The 18812-nt window shown below is 35.0% G+C and overlaps 1 protein-coding gene across 1 annotated transcript in view; it reads left to right on the top strand.

Moving 5' to 3' along the window:
- The window catches only part of stx1b (syntaxin 1B), a 71010-nt gene that overhangs the window by 37878 nt on the left and 14320 nt on the right, over window positions 1-18812 (top strand). Inside the window, exons 3-4 of the mRNA XM_007236496.4 lie at window positions 6423-6522; window positions 18363-18437. Coding sequence (XP_007236558.1) covers window positions 6423-6522; window positions 18363-18437 — 175 coding nt within the window. The remainder of the gene's footprint in view (window positions 1-6422; window positions 6523-18362; window positions 18438-18812) is intronic.

The raw sequence follows: 18812 nt of genomic DNA, 5'->3' as shown, positions 1-18812 counted from the left end.
AGGATAGTGGGCCTTGGGGAGCATGGTTGAGAAATGTTGCATTAGTCTGTACACTACTTATTGTGGTGCACTTTGGGATTGTTAAAGTACAGTGTAAACAGTTTTTGTCGTTGTGGAATGTAGTTGTGCACTACATAGTAAATATAGTAGTGCACTATATATTAAATAGGCCACTTAATTCTGACACAACTGCTTGAAATGTTCAAATCTTCATGACTCGGCTCCAAAACAGAACTATTGTTGGACATTTTCTGTTAAAAAAAATCTTAAGACTTAAGACTGTTGAAGTGGCACTGAAGTTAAAATCATTAATGACTTTAGCAGTGATTTCTGTGTGTGGAAGAAAAAGCATGGCATTCAGTTAATGAGATTTCTGTAGTGGAACAGAGCCTAAAGGTTTTCCTCAACAGTGGCGAGTTCTGCGACTGTCCGCACTCTATGAACCGAACAAGCGATATGATTTTGTACTTTGCTTTAGGGTTTCTGACCGGATGATAGGACCACAGCCTTAGCATTTGGGTACAATGTGCAAACCCGCTTGTGCGTTAATGCTAATTGGTGAACGTTAGGCTACCTTTTAAAAACTGTTGTAAAAAAATCTCAAAAGCTGTAGTCTGTGAATCATTCAACTCACTCGAGCAGAATGGTTTGGGTTGGTGTCTGAAGACTGAATTGATCTGAAGACCATGTTTTTTGCTCTTGTGCTAATTGGCTAATGCTACATTTGTACATGTGGCATGCACTGGAAACTACTGTATGTAGTGCAACTAGATTTTATTTAGATTGAACAAAACCTGCTCCTTAATGTGTTGGATGCTATGGCCCCATAAAAAAAGATATATCATGAAAATATATTCCATGATGCCAGAACAACATTGTTGTTCTCATAATCTTTACAACAGCATATTTGTAGGAACTGCATGGACTTGGCTTTGGCTGAAAAACAGGCATCATCAATTAAAATGATTTTCTCATGTTGTTTAAAGAACAGACCTTAATAATCCCACTTGTTATATAGATTCAAAACCCGACATTAACCAGCAAAAACAAAGGCTTAAAAAAATCTTCTGTAGGGTTGTTGTGTTGCTATGGTGCAATTTCTGAAACACCCACACACTTCTCATCAAGCAGAGAGGGTTTTTCTTTTTTTTACAGTTGAACACTGTAACTAAAAGTAAACCCAATGATCAGTCAGCAACAACCCTGTGCAGGCTAATATTGTGATTGCTGTTGGGTTATTGTATGGCTCATTTCTTATTCAGAGTTCAAAAATATCTTAAGTGAATGACTAGGCACTTTTGTCATTAAGTCACTTTGGATAAAAGTGTCAGCTAATGTAAATAAAAATCTAAATGATTAATGAATAATATTCCGATATTTACAGTACATTAAAAGTACTACTAATATACTGATATACTGCAGAATCAATGCTTTAAACTGAAGTCTCAAATGCTCAGATAGTACGTCTACTGTGTATATCATATATCTCTTCCTGGATTATGGCCTTGTTTTAGCAGTAAAGGCCTGAGTTGTATACTGCTCTCCAATGCTAGGTCTTCAGGAGGTGTAGAATATGCTTATAATAGGGTGTCCTAATGAGAACAGGGATAAAGGTCCTTAAAAAGGCGATCCAAAAACCCTTTAGAAAGAAAACATAATAAGATTGAGTAGCTTACCTGGACAAAGGGCAAGGACAGAGATGACTCGGCTAAATGTTTGTTACTGTGAATAATTGGCTGTGGAAAAAGTTAACAATTAAACATTATTTTCACCATCCATTTTTTGTACAATTAAGAAAAGAAGCACTATTCCAAATATATCTTAGTTCTGGATTGTTTCCATCTTGGTGGTGGAAAATACAGGTGCGTCACTGACTGAATAGATCCCTGACAACAGTCGACCATCAAGCGTCTCAATGCGCTTGATAAGTACACAAACACTAGGACATGCTGCATTGCAAAACCCTACGTTTACATTAACAATAAACAGAATACTAAATAAAATAACATTACTGTTCCTGTAATTGACCTGCTTGTGCACTTTCATAGCGTCAACAAGCAGGTCAGTTTTCTCTGCAGAGAAGTGCAGAAGTACTGCGTCATTAGAATAGCAATACCCCAAAGTCACAGCGCACCTGGTTCTTAAAGGGAATGGCAAGTGACACCCTGACTGGTTTATTTCACGTTATGCCTAAAACACAGCCATGATTAATTAAGAGAATTAGTACATGCCTTTTGCATGTTTCGAGCCACTCAAGGCATATTTTTTTGCGTCCTCTTGAAACCAAACACACGCTGACACACCCTAAATCAAGCTGCATGGTGCGGGTTTGACATCTCGCCTATAGATTGCTTAATAAGTGGGCCTTAATTATCTTGTAAGTGCTATGGCTCCTTGATATACATTGTAAGAAAAGGTCTAGTGATGGTAATTTCGAAGCATTATACATATTCTAACTCATTAATTCTTGTTTCAACTAGATAAAAATCACAATTTTAGATACAGTAGTGTCTCATAGAACATGTATAATACTCTGCTTCTTATTCCAGCAAATGAATGTATTTTTAAATAGAGATTATATCATTTCTAATTAGAAAAACTCCCCCCCCCTACCAGAGCAGATTTAAAAGTGAATTTTTAAACCTTGTATTGTGATATCAATTGTTTTTTTTTTGTTTTCTAAAATTATATTTATCTTTGAATATTTTTTATATGTACTGACAGTGTTTTTTATTCTATGGCCAGATATTTGCTTATTTTAAAAAGCAAGATCATCAATTAATCAAATCATCAAATATCATCATTCTTAAAAATGAATATTTAATAGAAACAATCTATTACTGTTAATGAAAACAGAGACATTCAACAGAACAAGATAATTCACATAGGTTAAATACTTATTTACATACGATAAATAATGATTTAATCTCACAATAACCATAGAATGAACCATATATTTATGAGAATTCCCCCTGCTATTATAGTTTTTTGCAGTGTATCTTATACTGTTCCTCTAAGGAAATGAAACTGCTTACTGCAGCACCGTAAGAGACATATAAATAATTCACCAACTCATTCACAAAACTTAAGGTTTCCTCCAGCACCTTCAGATTTTGTTCACGGTCGTCTGTAAGTTGGGAGTGAATGCAGTTGCTGAACTCTAGAGCTCCTCTGAGATCTCCTTTACTGGGAGGGTGCTTCCAGAATACAAACGAGCTGCTGAATCTGCAGTGCAGAAGAAGGCCAGGGGTGCCCAGACTGGGCGGTGCTGAGGCAGTGCCCTCTCAGTCACAGAAACTCAGCTTAACATAATCAGAACACTGCACAGATTTACAGATCTTATTTGCCAATATTACTTATCTTATATCTTACTTCCTGTTAGGAATATCTGACCATGGTTGAAAGCTTGAGCTTTCAATATAAAACAGGCCTGTTTGACAGCAAGATTCACCAGCACACAGAATAATAAAAAAATATATAAAGTTATATTATTATTTATGTTCATTAAGTCTAAACATGGATAGGATGAAAATTCTCAGGTTTCACATTTTTTTTTACTTTTCCTCTCATGATACTTAATATATACTGACTTACATAATACAGAAATATATTTGAGACATGTGTCCTCATATCAAGTCAAATGAAAATTTTCCTTTTCTAAATATATATTTGTGCACTGACAAATGTGTGTATATCGCAAGAGACTCAATGTTCACTGACATGCCAAGGGTCATGTGACGGCAGTATGCAAATTAATCGTGATGACTTGGGAACGTCCACACCTGTATAAAATGTGAGGTTTTATCTTGTAAATAAGGTTGCCAGCTATAGTAATAGCAAATTTAAAGGAATTTTTGAGCGAGAATTGATATGAAGTGGTTGCCAGATGTAGGTGACATTCCTTTATTTCTGATGTTGCGCAGGTATTTAACATTCCTCAATCCACAGTGTCAGGTGTGTACCATGAATACGTCATGCAGGGTTCGTACGGTCATAAAAAAACCTGGAAAAGGAAATTGAAATTGGAATTTAAAAATTTCCAGGCCTGGATAAATTTTGGAAAAATAAAAATGCCCAGAAGGTTTTGGAAAAGTCATGGAAATTTACTCTACGAATCTTTGTGTTTTTAGTTTATCGATGGAAAAAAACTATTTTGAGCTAATAAATACGTCAGCTCAGAGTTTTTCAGGAATTTAAGCCTACACATCTGACACACATTTCATTATTAAAAATTGCGTGTCAGCGTTTTACCTGATTAATTTTAGACCTACTATATTATATCAGTTTTAATTATAGTTTTAGTTGATATTTGTTTTTATTGTCTATGTCTGCACTGATGTTTTAAAAATTGTATGGTCATGAAACTTTGCCTCGAAACATGGAAAAGTAATGGACAAATCATGGAAATGTATTGGTTAAAACGTGTATGAACCCTGATCATAGAAGACCTAGAATATTACCTCCCACAGTGGACAGTACATTGTGTGGTAGTGATCAGGAATGGTGGTTTCTGGCTTAGAATGACAAAAATCACACCCACATTCAATACAGGACTCCCAAAACTCACATTCCACAGGTTAGAACAGCATTTTTTTATTATTATTTATTTTTTATTTTTTCCCAATTTCTCTCCAGTTTGGAAGGCCAATTACCCAACCCACCCCTTAGGACTCCCCCTATCACTAGCAATGCCCCCAACACTAGTAGCGTTAAGAATAGCCCCTTCCCTTTTCCGATACATGTAAAGTCAGCCACTGCCTCTTTTCTAACTGCTGCTGATGCAGCATTGACGAGTAGCATCACAGTGCACTCTGAGGAAAGCACAGTTTTCCAGCTCTGATACAACAGCGAACAGACACCTGTGCTGACCGGTATCACACAAGGAGTGATATGGGAGAGAGCACCATCTACCCACCCAGAGAGAGCATGGTCAATTGTGCCCTCTCAGACTCTGGCTGCTGATGTCAACCAGCATGACCCAGCTGGGTCACTCTGAGCCCCCTAGAGTAATCCTAGAGAAATCCTTTCTTAGCTTTAATAATACACACTTTTTGTTCCTGTCTCACGATATGCTGCATATCAGAATATATTTGTTAGATTTAAAGGGGCATTTTGTTGAAAATTAAATGAACATGATTGATTGATCTTGTATGCAGTCGATCACAAAGACATGTTTGGCATCTGTGTACTTCTATAGTTTACAAAAGGAGATGCTAGGCTAACATTGCTAACAAACACTGCATTTAGGATGCCACCGAGCTTATTTACATAACCACATTTGTTGGTACTCACTTTGCTTTTTATGCACTCTCCATATCAGATAATTAGTGATTTATAATCAAATATATGATGTATAATGTAATAATATTTATTGACTGTATACATAAATTGCATCCAACAGTTAGGATTTTACATCATAGCTAGCTTCAACATTCGTTGTGCAGTTTGTTTACAGCTTCTCACCATCAATTTTGTAGTATTAATGATATATAGTATGGAGCTACTTAGTTCAGTATGTGAATTTAATGGGATTTAGTGGCTCATAATTTAGATTATAGAGCCCGCAAAACCATATTCTAATAAACCATATTCTCATATTCTAACAATTCTACTAAAAATAAAAAGGAGCCATTTTGGTCACAGCCATAGACTACATGTATCTATATTTACAGTACGAGTCACAAGTTTGGACACACCTTAAATTCAGCATTTTTTTGTTATTTTAAAATGTTCTGCATTGTAGATTAATAATAAAGTCAACCAAACTATGAAGAGAAACCCATGGAATCATTTAGTATACAAAAAAATGTTAAACAAAGCAGAACATGTTTTATATTTTAGATCCTTCAAAGCAGGCACTTCTTATTTATAGATGACAGCTTTGCACATCTTGGCTTTATAAGGTAGAGTCAGCTGGAACAGATTTCAGTTAACAGCTGTTTGAGAAGTTGTGAAGAGGTAGAGTTGGTATACAGTAAGTAAAAATCCATAGTCAATCCGAAAAGAAATTTGAAAGTATCCTCAAGTGCAGTCGCAAAGATCATCAAAAACAGGATTGGCCTTGATGAAACTGGCTCTCATCAGGACCACCTCAGGAAAGGAAGACCAAGAGTTACCTCTGATGTGTAGGATAAGTTCATCAGAGTTACCAGCCCCAGAAACTGCAAGTTAACATTACCAAAGATAAAGAGACCACCTGAAAGCTTCACAGATTATTTTAGTTTGTTTAATATAAAATTTTTTTTCACCTGCAGTGGAGTGACCTGTACAGTATTTTCATCTGATAATAGATCCTAATATGTTTTTAATGTCTTCTTTTCAGCTGTATTTTATTCAGAATGCATTCGTAATCGCGTGGCTGTGTATTCTAAGCTCTCTTATTTAGGCCACGGTGGTTAACGCTGCGGTGTGTCTGTCTGCAGGTGGAGGAGATTCGCGGCTGCATTGAGAAGCTGTCAGAGGATGTGGAGCAGGTGAAAAAACAGCACAGTGCCATCCTGGCAGCACCCAACCCTGATGAAAGTGAGTCCTGCACCGTCCTCACACACCAACGCACCGACACCCACAGTGTGTGCTACAGTCTGATGTCATGTTTGAGGAAACAGTTGTGCTCAGCGCTCTCCCAAGGCTTCAGCTTACATAACGCAGCAATTATTAGGGGGCCAAGCACTGAAGGTTCTTAATTTGTTTACCGGTAGGAATTTTCATTAACACCTTACAATAACAGACCCTAATGAACAGCAATATCAGCGTGATCTAATTGTTTGTTAATGACTGCTATTTGCATATCAATTCTTTCATTTAGTTCAGTGACATACTTTATAAAAATAAGAAATATTTTGAATATACGTAGAAGTAATCACTAATTATTGGTTGATTATTATTTATATATTTAATTCACATATTTAATACATTATACAACCCATTATGGATAGTATGGACAATCTTTTTTATGTTTTAACATTTTTTTTTTTATTATGGTAAAAAGTGTTCTAAAAAATGAGCTGTAGTGCTGACATGCCCTAATGTCTGACTTTTTTTGTCCAGTTCAGTGGGCGGGGCTAAGCTACTGTTTCATTGGCTGGTTTAAGATCTTTTCTGACGGTCTTAATTAGTGTTCTGTGCAACAAATCTTTTTATAATAGAAACTACATGATGCCCATTGTAATTGGTGCATTTATTAATGCAGGGCTGAAATGGATGTATATTAACAAATGAAATAAAGCTGATACAAAAAATTACATGTCTTATAGAGTTATCATATAGTTCATACTCTCTGCAATTAAATAAAAGTTATTTTTGGCATTTACATAAAACAGTTATATGAGTTCTAATAAGCATAATTAATGTGTAATAAGTATGAAATAAAAAACATATTCACAAACAGTTATTGATGACAAGGGTTAGATAATTAAATACATTAAATGAAAGAATGTATTAAGGGATAAATTCCAATTATATAGCTCTTAACAGTGATTATCACTTAGATGATTAAGTTGATCTTTATTGAGGCGTCTTATTATAAAGAGTTACTCACAGTTTAAATCCATCTGGGTGTTTTTTTTTTTTACTGACTGAGACACTAATCAAACCTGGGCATCTTCAATGTCCTCCAGATTAGCTTAATAAAGGCCTTGCAATCACTTAAACCTGGATCTATAGTAATCCTTTTACTCACTTACCTTCTCAAGGTCGAAGAACACATCTTACATTCCTAACTGCAATGTTATGTCTGTTGGACGCTGTGCATTGGAATGCAAACATGTTTGCTGTTATTATAGATTTTCATGATTTTTTTTTATTTTTTATTAAAGATACCATTTATATTATTATGCATAATTTTATCATTATCAGACTAAAAAAATGTTTATGGCAAGTCATAATTTTTTGTAAAAAAAAATGTATGTATCTGCAAAATGCATGTATCTGCAACTGGAAATTCATATTAATACATTTTACTTATTATAAATTATAATCCATTACAAAAATAATTTTAGGCAAAATATGCCCAATTTTTGGGTACAATTTTATTATTATCACATACATTCTTAAAAAGGGTTGTTGTCTTTTTTATAGTACATTACAGTTACACAGTTTTACTGTGTAAATAGTTCCTCAATGTGTTCATTCAGTTCAATTTGTCATTATAAATATTTCCACCATAATCCAGGAATATCCTGTTATATATTTTATGATGCGTTTGTTTGATGAGTTAAACTGGAATAAACTTTAGTTCATAAAACCTTTATATACAGCAAAAGAATATGCGTGTATATGTGTGTGCCGAGTGTCAGGCCTATATAACACATAAATTGTTCATTTTTAAACACATTATTTTGAGCACTCTGTACAAATCCTACATTTACCTTTACACATTTTGTATTCTGTAACTGTGAACATAATGAGAGCACACACAGATTTGATTGAAACCTAAATAAGTATGCATTCAATCTGATCTCTCAGAAAAAATCTATCTATCTCTCTCTCTCTGGTTTCAAAGCGTTTATATGCCTGGGTTCTGGCTGCTATAATGCTGTCCACTGATGCCCCCCCCCCCCCTTCTGCTCTTTTGCATTGAGTCACCCTGTCCTTAACTTAGCCTGCCAGGGTAATGTGCCTTTTTCCTCCGTCGGTTGAGGCTTTAATCCCTGACGTTCCAATGCCTCCTGACAGTCCGGAGTCTGGGTTTGCCCTTTAGGGCATTTACAGCACCTTCATCTCGCTCTAGATCTGCAACCATCTCCGCTTTCAGCTGCCTACATCCACACTTTCTATAATCGTCAGCACAAAGCTGCACAGTGTGGACAAAATATTGTGCATATATTGCAGTTGTGATTATATTGTAGTTTGTGTTGTGTTTGCGCTGTGGTTATGTTGCAGTTAAATTGTAGTTATACTCTAGTTGTTCTGTGATTATATTGCAGTCATGCTGCTATTATTATGTTGTTGTATTACGGTTATATTGCCACTGGTTATACTACTGTGATCTCAGCTGTTGTGGGATTTTACTCAAGTTTTACGGCAATTATGTAGCAGTTATAATGTGGTTATATACCAGTAAAATGGTGATTATATAGCAGTTATATGGTAATTATATTGCAGTTCTATTGTGGATATATTACCATTGGTTATGTTTCTGTGATTATAGTTGCATTGTGATCATAGTCTAGCAATATGGTGATTACCCTGCAATTATAAGGTGGTTAAGTATATTTCAGTTTGTATTTTGATTATATTGCTGTTAGTTGATGTTTATACTGCAGTTATATGATGTTTATGTTGCAGCTATATGGTGAATATAATGCTATATCATGGTGTTAATATTGCTGTAACAAGGTGGTTATATTGCATTTATATTGTGGTTATATTGTAGCCACATTGCAGTTTTACCGTAATTGTATTATTTTTTTATGTAAAATGTGACTGTGTTGCAGTTTTGTGCTTATAATATTGGAGTTCAATGAAATATATATTCCAGTTATATTGTGAACATATTGTTGTCCTTACTATTGTGTTGTACTTTTACTTAATTTAGATTGCAGTTACAATATATTGCAGTTATTTTGTGATTTATTTCAGTTATACTGTGATGATTATGTGGTCAAAATATACTAACAATTCTTTATCATAAAAAAAATCATTTCATTAAGTCCTTGACATTATATAAAATAACATGTGTAATTTTAGTCAACATAATATCAATTAGTTAGATCACATGAATACCATGATTTATCAGAATACGCATAATACACATAAAAAAAGCCACTCTAGTTGGTTAGACGTTCATTATCATGTTGTAACATATTTGTGCTCTGTCAGTATTGTAAAGGCCAATATCACAATGGTTAACACACAATTTATTGTGCAGCCCTAGGCTGAAAAACGTGCTGAACTAAATTTCTGTGACGTTAATGTGTGTATTATTTCCACATGAATTACTGTAATGTGAAATAATGTAATATATATATATATATATATATATATATATATATATATATATATTTTTTTTTTTTTTTTTTTTTTTTTTTTAATTTATGTGGAAACAATGCACTCATATATTTAGACAAGTTTAATGCATCACGTTTTTCAGTGCGGTCAGCATTGTGATGTTTGTTTGATGTTCATATTTTCTGACGCATGATGCCTTTTATTTTCAGTATGTTTAATTTTGCTGCATGCTTTGTGTGAAACGTGTTTTTTTTTTCTTTTTGTGTTATCCTCTCTCCCTCCTTCCTTTCTTCCTTCCTTCCTTTTCTTTTTCTCCTCCTTCGCATCTTCCACCTGTCTTTTTCTTTTTGGCCACGCTGCATGAAGGAGTCCGGCGGCAGCTGAGTGTCTGATTGGATTTCTGTTTCTGAGTGAGCAAACTACTACTACTGACCCCCACAGGAGAATAACGGCTGCAGAGCAGGACACTGGGCCAGAGTACAACATACATCTCCCACTGTCTTACAGTTATAACCCCTATATGTAACATACTGCAGTACATAAAAAAAAAAAATATATATATACATATATACACTAGAGACTATATTATACTAAAATTAAAACTGTACTGTAATGCTGCTTAGAGACTATATGCAGACTATATGCAGTATATGAACATATAAGCAATAACACATAAGAGGAAGTGCTATAACGTGAGATATTAGCAATCGTGTACTGTGGTCACAATACAATATATGAGTATGAGTGGTACCATTATATTAGAGAGATTATATTACTGTATATAAACATGATACTGTTACACTACACTAGAAAGAGGTTATAGAATATGAACGCGATTGCTTATTACTACATAGAAACTACAGTAACTAAACATGATACTTCAATAATACAAAGGGAATATACTATTTGAACATGACACTGTAGTAGTACATACAGATTATACTTTACTGTAGAGATAAAACTGACAGACCTTAAATTGTACTGTTATAGTTGAGATTACATTATATTTAGAAAAGCAAACACGCAGTCGCACACACACTCACACACACACACACACAGTCCACTGCCTCAGGCACTGTGTAAGCCATCGTCCTGCTCTTCAGCTTTATTCATCTGAACAGCTGATCTGTACTGTCACACACTGCAGTGTAACATGGGTCCAGTGTGTAGAGCAGTGTCTATGTGAATGTGTGTAGTTAAGCTTGTGCTTTTATGTGTGTGTATATATGTCTCTGTTTGTGTGTATATGTATGTGAATATCTTGCACAGTGTACATTTATATATGTATTATTATCTCTCTCTCTCGCTATATTTGTCTCTATCAATCTCTCTCGTTTTCTCTCTCTCTATCTCTCGCTATTTTTCTCTCTATCTCTCTCTCTCGCTCTCAATCTCTCGCAGTTTATCTATCTATCTATCTATCTATCTATCTATCTATCTATCTATCTATCTATCTATCTATCTATCTATCTATCTATATCCTTTTTCTCTCTATTTCTCTCTCTTGTTATTTTTCTCTCTATCTATCTGTCTCATTTTCTCTCTCTCTCGCTCTCAATCTCTCGCAGTTTCTCACTCACTTTCTCCTGATATCTATCTATCTATCTATCTATCTATCTATCTATCTATCTATCTATCTATCTATCTATCTATCTATCACGCTCTCTCACGCTTTCTCTCGCTATTTTTCTCTCTATCTCCCTAGTTTTCTCTCTCTATATCTCCGTCTATCTCGCTATTTTTCTCTCTATCTATCTCTCGTTTTTTTTCTTTCTCTCGCTATCTCTCGCTATTTTTCTCTCTATCTATCTATCTCCCTATGTCTCTCTCGCTCTCTATCTCTCTCTCTCTCTCTCTCTCTCTCTCTCTCTCTCTCTCTGTGAGTGGTCAACCGTGTGACTAATAAAGCTCAGCCTTCAATTCGACCCATAAATGTCAAAGCAAGGATACAACCCACCTCTACAATAATGCTAATTTGTGCTATGAGTCCCTGTGGGATTTCTAACAGTACGCTAGCACTATGGCTAACACTAGTCCATATGAAGCTTTGCTACTCGTTCCACTGCCTGTGAAATAAGCAGTGTCTTCTCATCAACTTTAGTCCCTTGGAGGTCTGTCGCACTATGGAGAGAACAAGGAGCAGCATGTACTCACACTTAGCTAGGTCATCCCCTGTGAGCTAATCAGCTTAGCGTGCAACATTTTAAAAAAGAGTGTTAAATGTTTTTGTTGAGACATTTCAACAGAATATTTATAAAATCAGTATCGTCACTGTGTCCAGCTGGTATTCACTATGGTAAAACCATAAGGTTTAATTATTTATTGTCATTGTTGTTAGCATTTAGCATGTAGCTCAATAAACGTAAACTGCTACCAAGTGCAGTATTGTACTGTAACATCATTTATAGTATATATTTTTATTTTATTCTAACTGACTATCAGTTTGTAGTTTGCTAAGAAGCAATGTAGGCCAATTATGTATCTAAATGTTGCTTGCTAACTGTAATAATGTAAAGAAAGGTAATCTAACCCAAAAGAGCTCAAAAGAACCCTTTAAAATCTGTATAAAGTTCCTTAAAGCACTCCATAATTTTAATTAATTGACATATAATGAACATCCAGAACATTGCAGGACAGTGTGTGATTTTTTGTGTTTGGAGTTAAAACTAGCTATTCTTAAAAGTGTATTTCTGCTTTTACAGCTCTGTTCCAACAATTTCAGCAATAAAAATGCTTTAATTAAACCAGTTCTGACCTGATTTTTAGAAAAAAAAAGGAAAATACAAGTTTTGAAATTGTTGTTGAGTCATTTACGTTACATCAGGATTTTAACCTTAAAATATTTACAGTCATGAATGAGCTGCTCACTGAATTGATCTGATTCAGTTTTGAATTTAGTATCAATATTCAGAATTGGGTCTGGGCTCTTATGAGTTAAGGTGATATATGTGCATAAAAATGAACTATTTTGTTTAAATTATCACAATGATTAAAACAACACAATATAAACTCCATAATAAAATAAATACGAGCATGATTCTTCTATGAAATAAAAACACAGCAAATATTCCAAACATTTTTATTACCATAAATCATAATAATTAGTGTTTATTTCATCACATTCTCCTTCTTTTCAGCATGTCAGCTCAAAAAATGTTAACAAACACAGCATGAAGTAAGTTTCTTATTTCTGCACCCGATTATGCTGAGCAGGGCCGACCACACGGATCTGCTGTGGGCAAACAGAACACTAAGTCAGGGATACTGGATACCAGTCCTTTATGATCAATCAATGGAAAGACACAATATCTGAACTAACAACATGTTAACAACATTAACAAAATACTGTATACTGTATTATTAATAGGTACAGAGGGAAACTTTTGAGGTCCGTCTAGTCTTTTACAAAATGTCCAGTTTTAAATGACAAAATACACATTTTAACTCAGCAGAGTAACTCAGCAGAAGCCCTTATTGCTAGTTTTATTTCATTATTAGGTTTTAGAGGCAGAAAAATTTAACACAACACAATTATTTTTAATAAAACGACTATAGAAAAGTAAAATTTCTTTGTTAAATAATAATATTTTATCAATAAGAGTGAAAGGTGTTTTTTTTAACTACATTAAATAAATATCATCAAATAAAGGTAAGTTTCTGATTTGTACTCTTCATGGTCAATTGGCTTTAGTCTATAGTGTATAGTGAAGAACTGATCTTGTCTTTTTTTATATAATTTTGGGTAAAACAGTGTATCTCCAAAATCAAACTTAAGAGAGGAAAAACTCTTCTTTTATATTTTATGTACATTTTTATTTTGGAATATTTTATATGCCAAATACAAGTAATATCTAAAAGTAAAAACAAAAAAACAAACAAAAAAAATGAGATGCAAGGTTTGTCCCAGACAATGATTATATATATATTTGCTAAAGCCAGTTTTCTCCTGTAATTCCACCTAGTTGAAGAATTTCTGTAGTTGTGAAGTTGAGCATGACTGGGCATGTGGAGGATGGAGAGAACAGAAGCGAGGGATGAAAGAGAAAGAGAAGTGAGAAAGGTGGAGGAGTGTGTAGGAGGGCGATCAACACTGCAGCTACTATCAATCAACCCCTTACTGCAGTCCAGTCCGAGCGGCAAAAAACGCTGTTCAAAAATAAAATGCTGGTTCAAACTCAGTGGGCAGTAAATAAAACCAGCACTGTCCAGTTCTGCCAGATCTGCAGTATAAAATTACACATAAAAAGTGTAGCGCCATTATCCTTATATCAGCAGTCCCTCCTACAGGCCTTTTGGTTTAGGTGGTTTATAGGGACAGCCTCTGCCCAATGACTTCTGTTATTAGTGTGCACTAGTGAGTCAACATGCTTCAGTGTGTAACATTCCCCGCCAACATTCAGACGCTGAACACTGAAATCTCATTTGTGATTAGCCTGGCATATAATCTGTACTTCATTATGGTTGGAATTTTCAACAAAACAGTTGCCTAGAATATGTTTTTTTTGTGGTCAAAAAAGCTTTGATAGTAGTACCTTACATAAGCTTGCAATATTTTGTAGCGATTACCCCTTGTAAGCTCAAGCGCTAATTGAGAGGATATAGCTTTTATTATTTTTAAGCTTTAATAACCACATAGTTCCAATGCTAACCAAAATGGCATGAGCTTTTATTAATGCTATGTTCCATTTAACTTGGGTTTCAGATGTGAGATTAACTGTGAGTCGACTGTTTTCCAGTTAAACTTTCAGATATCATCTATCATTGTTAGCATTGTCCCAGGTTAGCATTGCTAGTGATACTAGATAAAAAAATATATGACTGATTTAATGTAGCACAAATAGCCAGAAGGAATAATAAGCTGTATAATACAATTTCTTTAACTACTGTCGATTTGTAGTACAGCCATCTTGGATTTTAAACTCAGGGTTAGAGAGGCTCTCTCGTCTTTCCTAAAAGAAAATCTTTGTTAGTTACATAATTGTTAGTTACAATAACCTCCTAGCTTCATTGCTATCATGTTTATCTACATTACCCTTGTAGCTCAAGTGGTAATTGATAGGGTGTAAACTTTCTCCACAGCTAACTGCTGTGTTTTGAGCTTTTTATTAACTTACCTGTTAGCAACAATAGCACATCGTAGCACTAGTGCTAACTAGCTAAATATAAGCTTTTATTAGAGACTTAGCTAATATAACATGAGCTTTATAGCTAGCTATACACTGTCAAAAACTAGAAAGTAAAATAATCTAATTTTATGACAATTTATGTTTTTTTATTTTTAGTTTAGTTTTACTAAACAAGTGTAAGATTTTATTCATCATTATTTCGGGAATAATGATCTTAATTATTCTTACGCAGAAATTCCACCTTGTTTTAAATAATTTGAACTCAAAAGAAGCACAAAATCAGTTATTCTGATTTTTGTGTCCGAATATAAGCCAAGAAATTATCAATAAACTTTAATTACTTCTTAGCTAGTTAGCTGTCAAATGAAAAACAAGTATCTCCAAAACAGAAGTTTACAGGAGAGAAATTAAACCTTCTTAAAGTGTTTATTTCAGGTAATTTTGGAGATTTTTATTGGTCCATTCATCAATAAGTTTTACACAGTATAAGGGATAGTTTTATTTGTTAAAATTATGTAGGAAACAAAAATGGCAATACTGATTTTTCATTGGACAGTGATTATATGAGTGAATACTATGTTTTTGTTAGCTGTACTTTGAGGTAGTACTGTACTACCACCTCTCCTTGCTGCCAAACACTCAGGGCTGGGCCACACACATTTCTCTCCAAGAAATGAGTAAATTTGGCAGTTGTGACTGATCCTTTGAGATGAATTAAGCAGGCTGATTTACAAGGTGACAAACTGAACATAAACATCTTGCTCTCTGTAGTCAGACACATCTCTTACAGTTGCAGTGAGCTAGCCTTTAGCTAATGCACTAGCTTCAACATAACACATTAGTCATGAGGTAACCTGCTAACATGCTAGCCACAAACATATACTCAGCACAAGGTAACATGCTAGTTACCCCTAGTTAACCCTTTAACAGTGAGACAAAACTAGCTTTAGTGGAGCTAAGCTTCACCAACGTGGTAATTAGGAACACCAGCCACAATGTAGGATTTGTTCCAGTCTATTCTTAATGTCTACTTTGTATTATTCTTCACGCAAGAATAACAACTAGTCCTTTCAACAAATAACCTTTTACCAACCATTTCTTTCTTTTCAGAGACTTCAGTTAAACTTTCTGCAAAACATTAAACCTTTTTTAATATAAAACAATAGGTATGACATAAAATAATTATATTTTTCTGTTCATGAAGGCACTTATGAACAGAAAAAAAATACTTACAATATTAAAGAAAACAACAGATTTATTAACAGGAGAAATAGTTGTTAAATGTTGTTTGTTGGAATGGCTCATTTATGCAATATTAAAACGTACAATATTTTCCGCAATGTACCACTTGAATGTATGTTCTGTTTAAAGATACTTTAAATTAAAATGTATTGTTGTTAATGGATGATATGTAATGCAATTCCACCATCATTATAAACAGTAATATTCAGTAAATTGACGGGCACACTCACACAACATAAATTATTATAGGCTTATATATATATATATATATATATATATATATATATATATATATATATATATATATATATATATATATATATATATATATATACAGTGAGTCCAAGAAGTATTTGATCCCTTGCTGATTTTCTTCATTGGCCCACTAATAAAGACATGATCATTCTATACTTGTAATGGTAGATGTATTCTTACATGGAGAGACAGAATATTAAAAAGAAAATGCAGAAAATAAATCTAAGGAATATATATTAATTGATTTGTATTTCATGGAGTGAAATAAGTATTTGATCCCTTAGTATTCATTAGCAGTTCTGGCTTTTACAGACCAGTTAGACACTCCCAATCAACTTGTTACCTGACCTGAAGCCACCTGTTCTCACTAATCACTTGTGTGAAAAACACCTGTCCACAGAATCAGACAGATCACACAGATTTCAAGTCTCCAACATGGGTAAAACCAAAGAGCTGTCACAGGACCTCAGAGTCAGAATTGTTGACCTTCACAAAGCTGGAATGGGCTACAAAAAGATTAGTAAGGTGTTGGATGTGAAAGTAACAACTATTGGTGCAATTATCAGAAAGTTTAAAGAGTATAACATGACAATCAGCAGACCTCGGCCCGGTGCTCCAAAGAAGATTTTGCCTCGTGGCGTGGCAATGATGCTGAGAACGGTCAGAAATCGTCCTGCAACCACTCGGCAGGAGTTAGCAAATGACCTGAAGGCAGCTGGGACCACAGTTTGCAAGGAAACAATTGGCAACACTTTGCACAACAATGGATTCACATCCTGCAGTGCCCGAAAGGTACCCGTGCTGAAGAGAGCACATGTGGAGGCGCGCCTCAAGTATGCCAATGATCATTTGAAAGATGAACCAAGTTATTGGGAGAAGGTTTTGTGGTCAGACGAGACCAAAATTGAACCTTTTGGCCTCAACTCCACCCGCCATGTGTGGAGGAAGAAAAATGCTGCCTATGACCCCAAGAACACTGTGCCCACCGTCAAGCATGGAGGTGGAAGCATAATGTTTTGGGGGTGTTTCTCTGCCAAGGGTACAGGGCTACTACACCGCATCACTGGGAAGATGGATGGAGCCATGTACCGCACAATCCTGAGGGACAACCTCCTCCCCTCTGCCAGGGATCTGAAAATGGGCCGTGGTTGGGTCTTCCAACATGATAACGACCCTAAACATACAGCAAAGGCAACAAAGGATTGGCTCAAGAAAAAATCACATTAAGGTCATGGAGTGGCCCAGCCAGTCGCCAGACCTCAATCCGATCGAAAATCTATGGAGGGAGCTGAAGGTCAGAGTTGCCAAGCGACAGCCCACCAACCTTCATGATTTAGAGAGGATCTGCAAAGAAGAGTGGGCCAAAATTCCCCCTGGTGTGTGTGCTAAACTTGTGGTTAACTACAACAAATGTCTCACCGCTGTGCTTGCAAACAAAGGCTTTGCCACTAAGTATTGAGTGTGTTTGGCAAGAGGGATCAAATACTTATTTTCCTCATTGAAATACAAATTAATTAAAATATATTCTTTAAAATTATATTCTGGATTTTTGTCTTGATATTCTGTCTCTCCATGTTAGAATATATCTACCATTAAAAGTGCAGAAGGATAGTGTCTTTATTAGTGGGCAAACAAAGAAAATCAGCAAGGGATCAAATACTTTTTGGACTCACTGTATATATATATATATATATATATATATATATATAACCTGATTTCTTTTATCTCTGCTTCTTTTTTATGATCTTTTTCTCTTTCTCTTCTCTCTTCTCTCTCTTTCTCATTAATCAGAGACTAAGCAGGAGTTGGAGGACCTCACAGCTGACATCAAGAAGACAGCCAATAAAGTGCGCTTAAAATTAAAAGGTAATCTCACTGACAGACACTGCAGAAGTGAAAAGCATCATTTTAAAGCCTTTTCCTGATGTTAGGTTTTCTTGTCAGTCTCAGAGTAGTCTTACAAGCAAAACCCTTACCTGTCAAACCAGTATGTTCAAAAAGTATTTATATATGAATATATTCAAAGCAACAACGCATTAGATGACTCCCATCATCTAAAACGTTGTCACTGAGTTCCAGAAAAACAAAGTTTACCCATACTGCCCCAGTACACAAAATACGCCACACAAATCTGCTTTTAAGCACATATTTACTGACTAAGAAACAGTCAGTTTAACATTTACTGTCACTTCCCGGCAAAGACCCCTTTTCTCAGTCCATGCAATGAGCACAGATCAGCAG

Source organism: Astyanax mexicanus, chromosome 3 (genome assembly GCF_023375975.1).
Source record: "Astyanax mexicanus isolate ESR-SI-001 chromosome 3, AstMex3_surface, whole genome shotgun sequence".
Classification (NCBI taxonomy): Eukaryota; Metazoa; Chordata; class Actinopteri; order Characiformes; family Acestrorhamphidae; genus Astyanax; species Astyanax mexicanus.
This window is presented reverse-complemented; position numbering and strand designations above follow the sequence as displayed.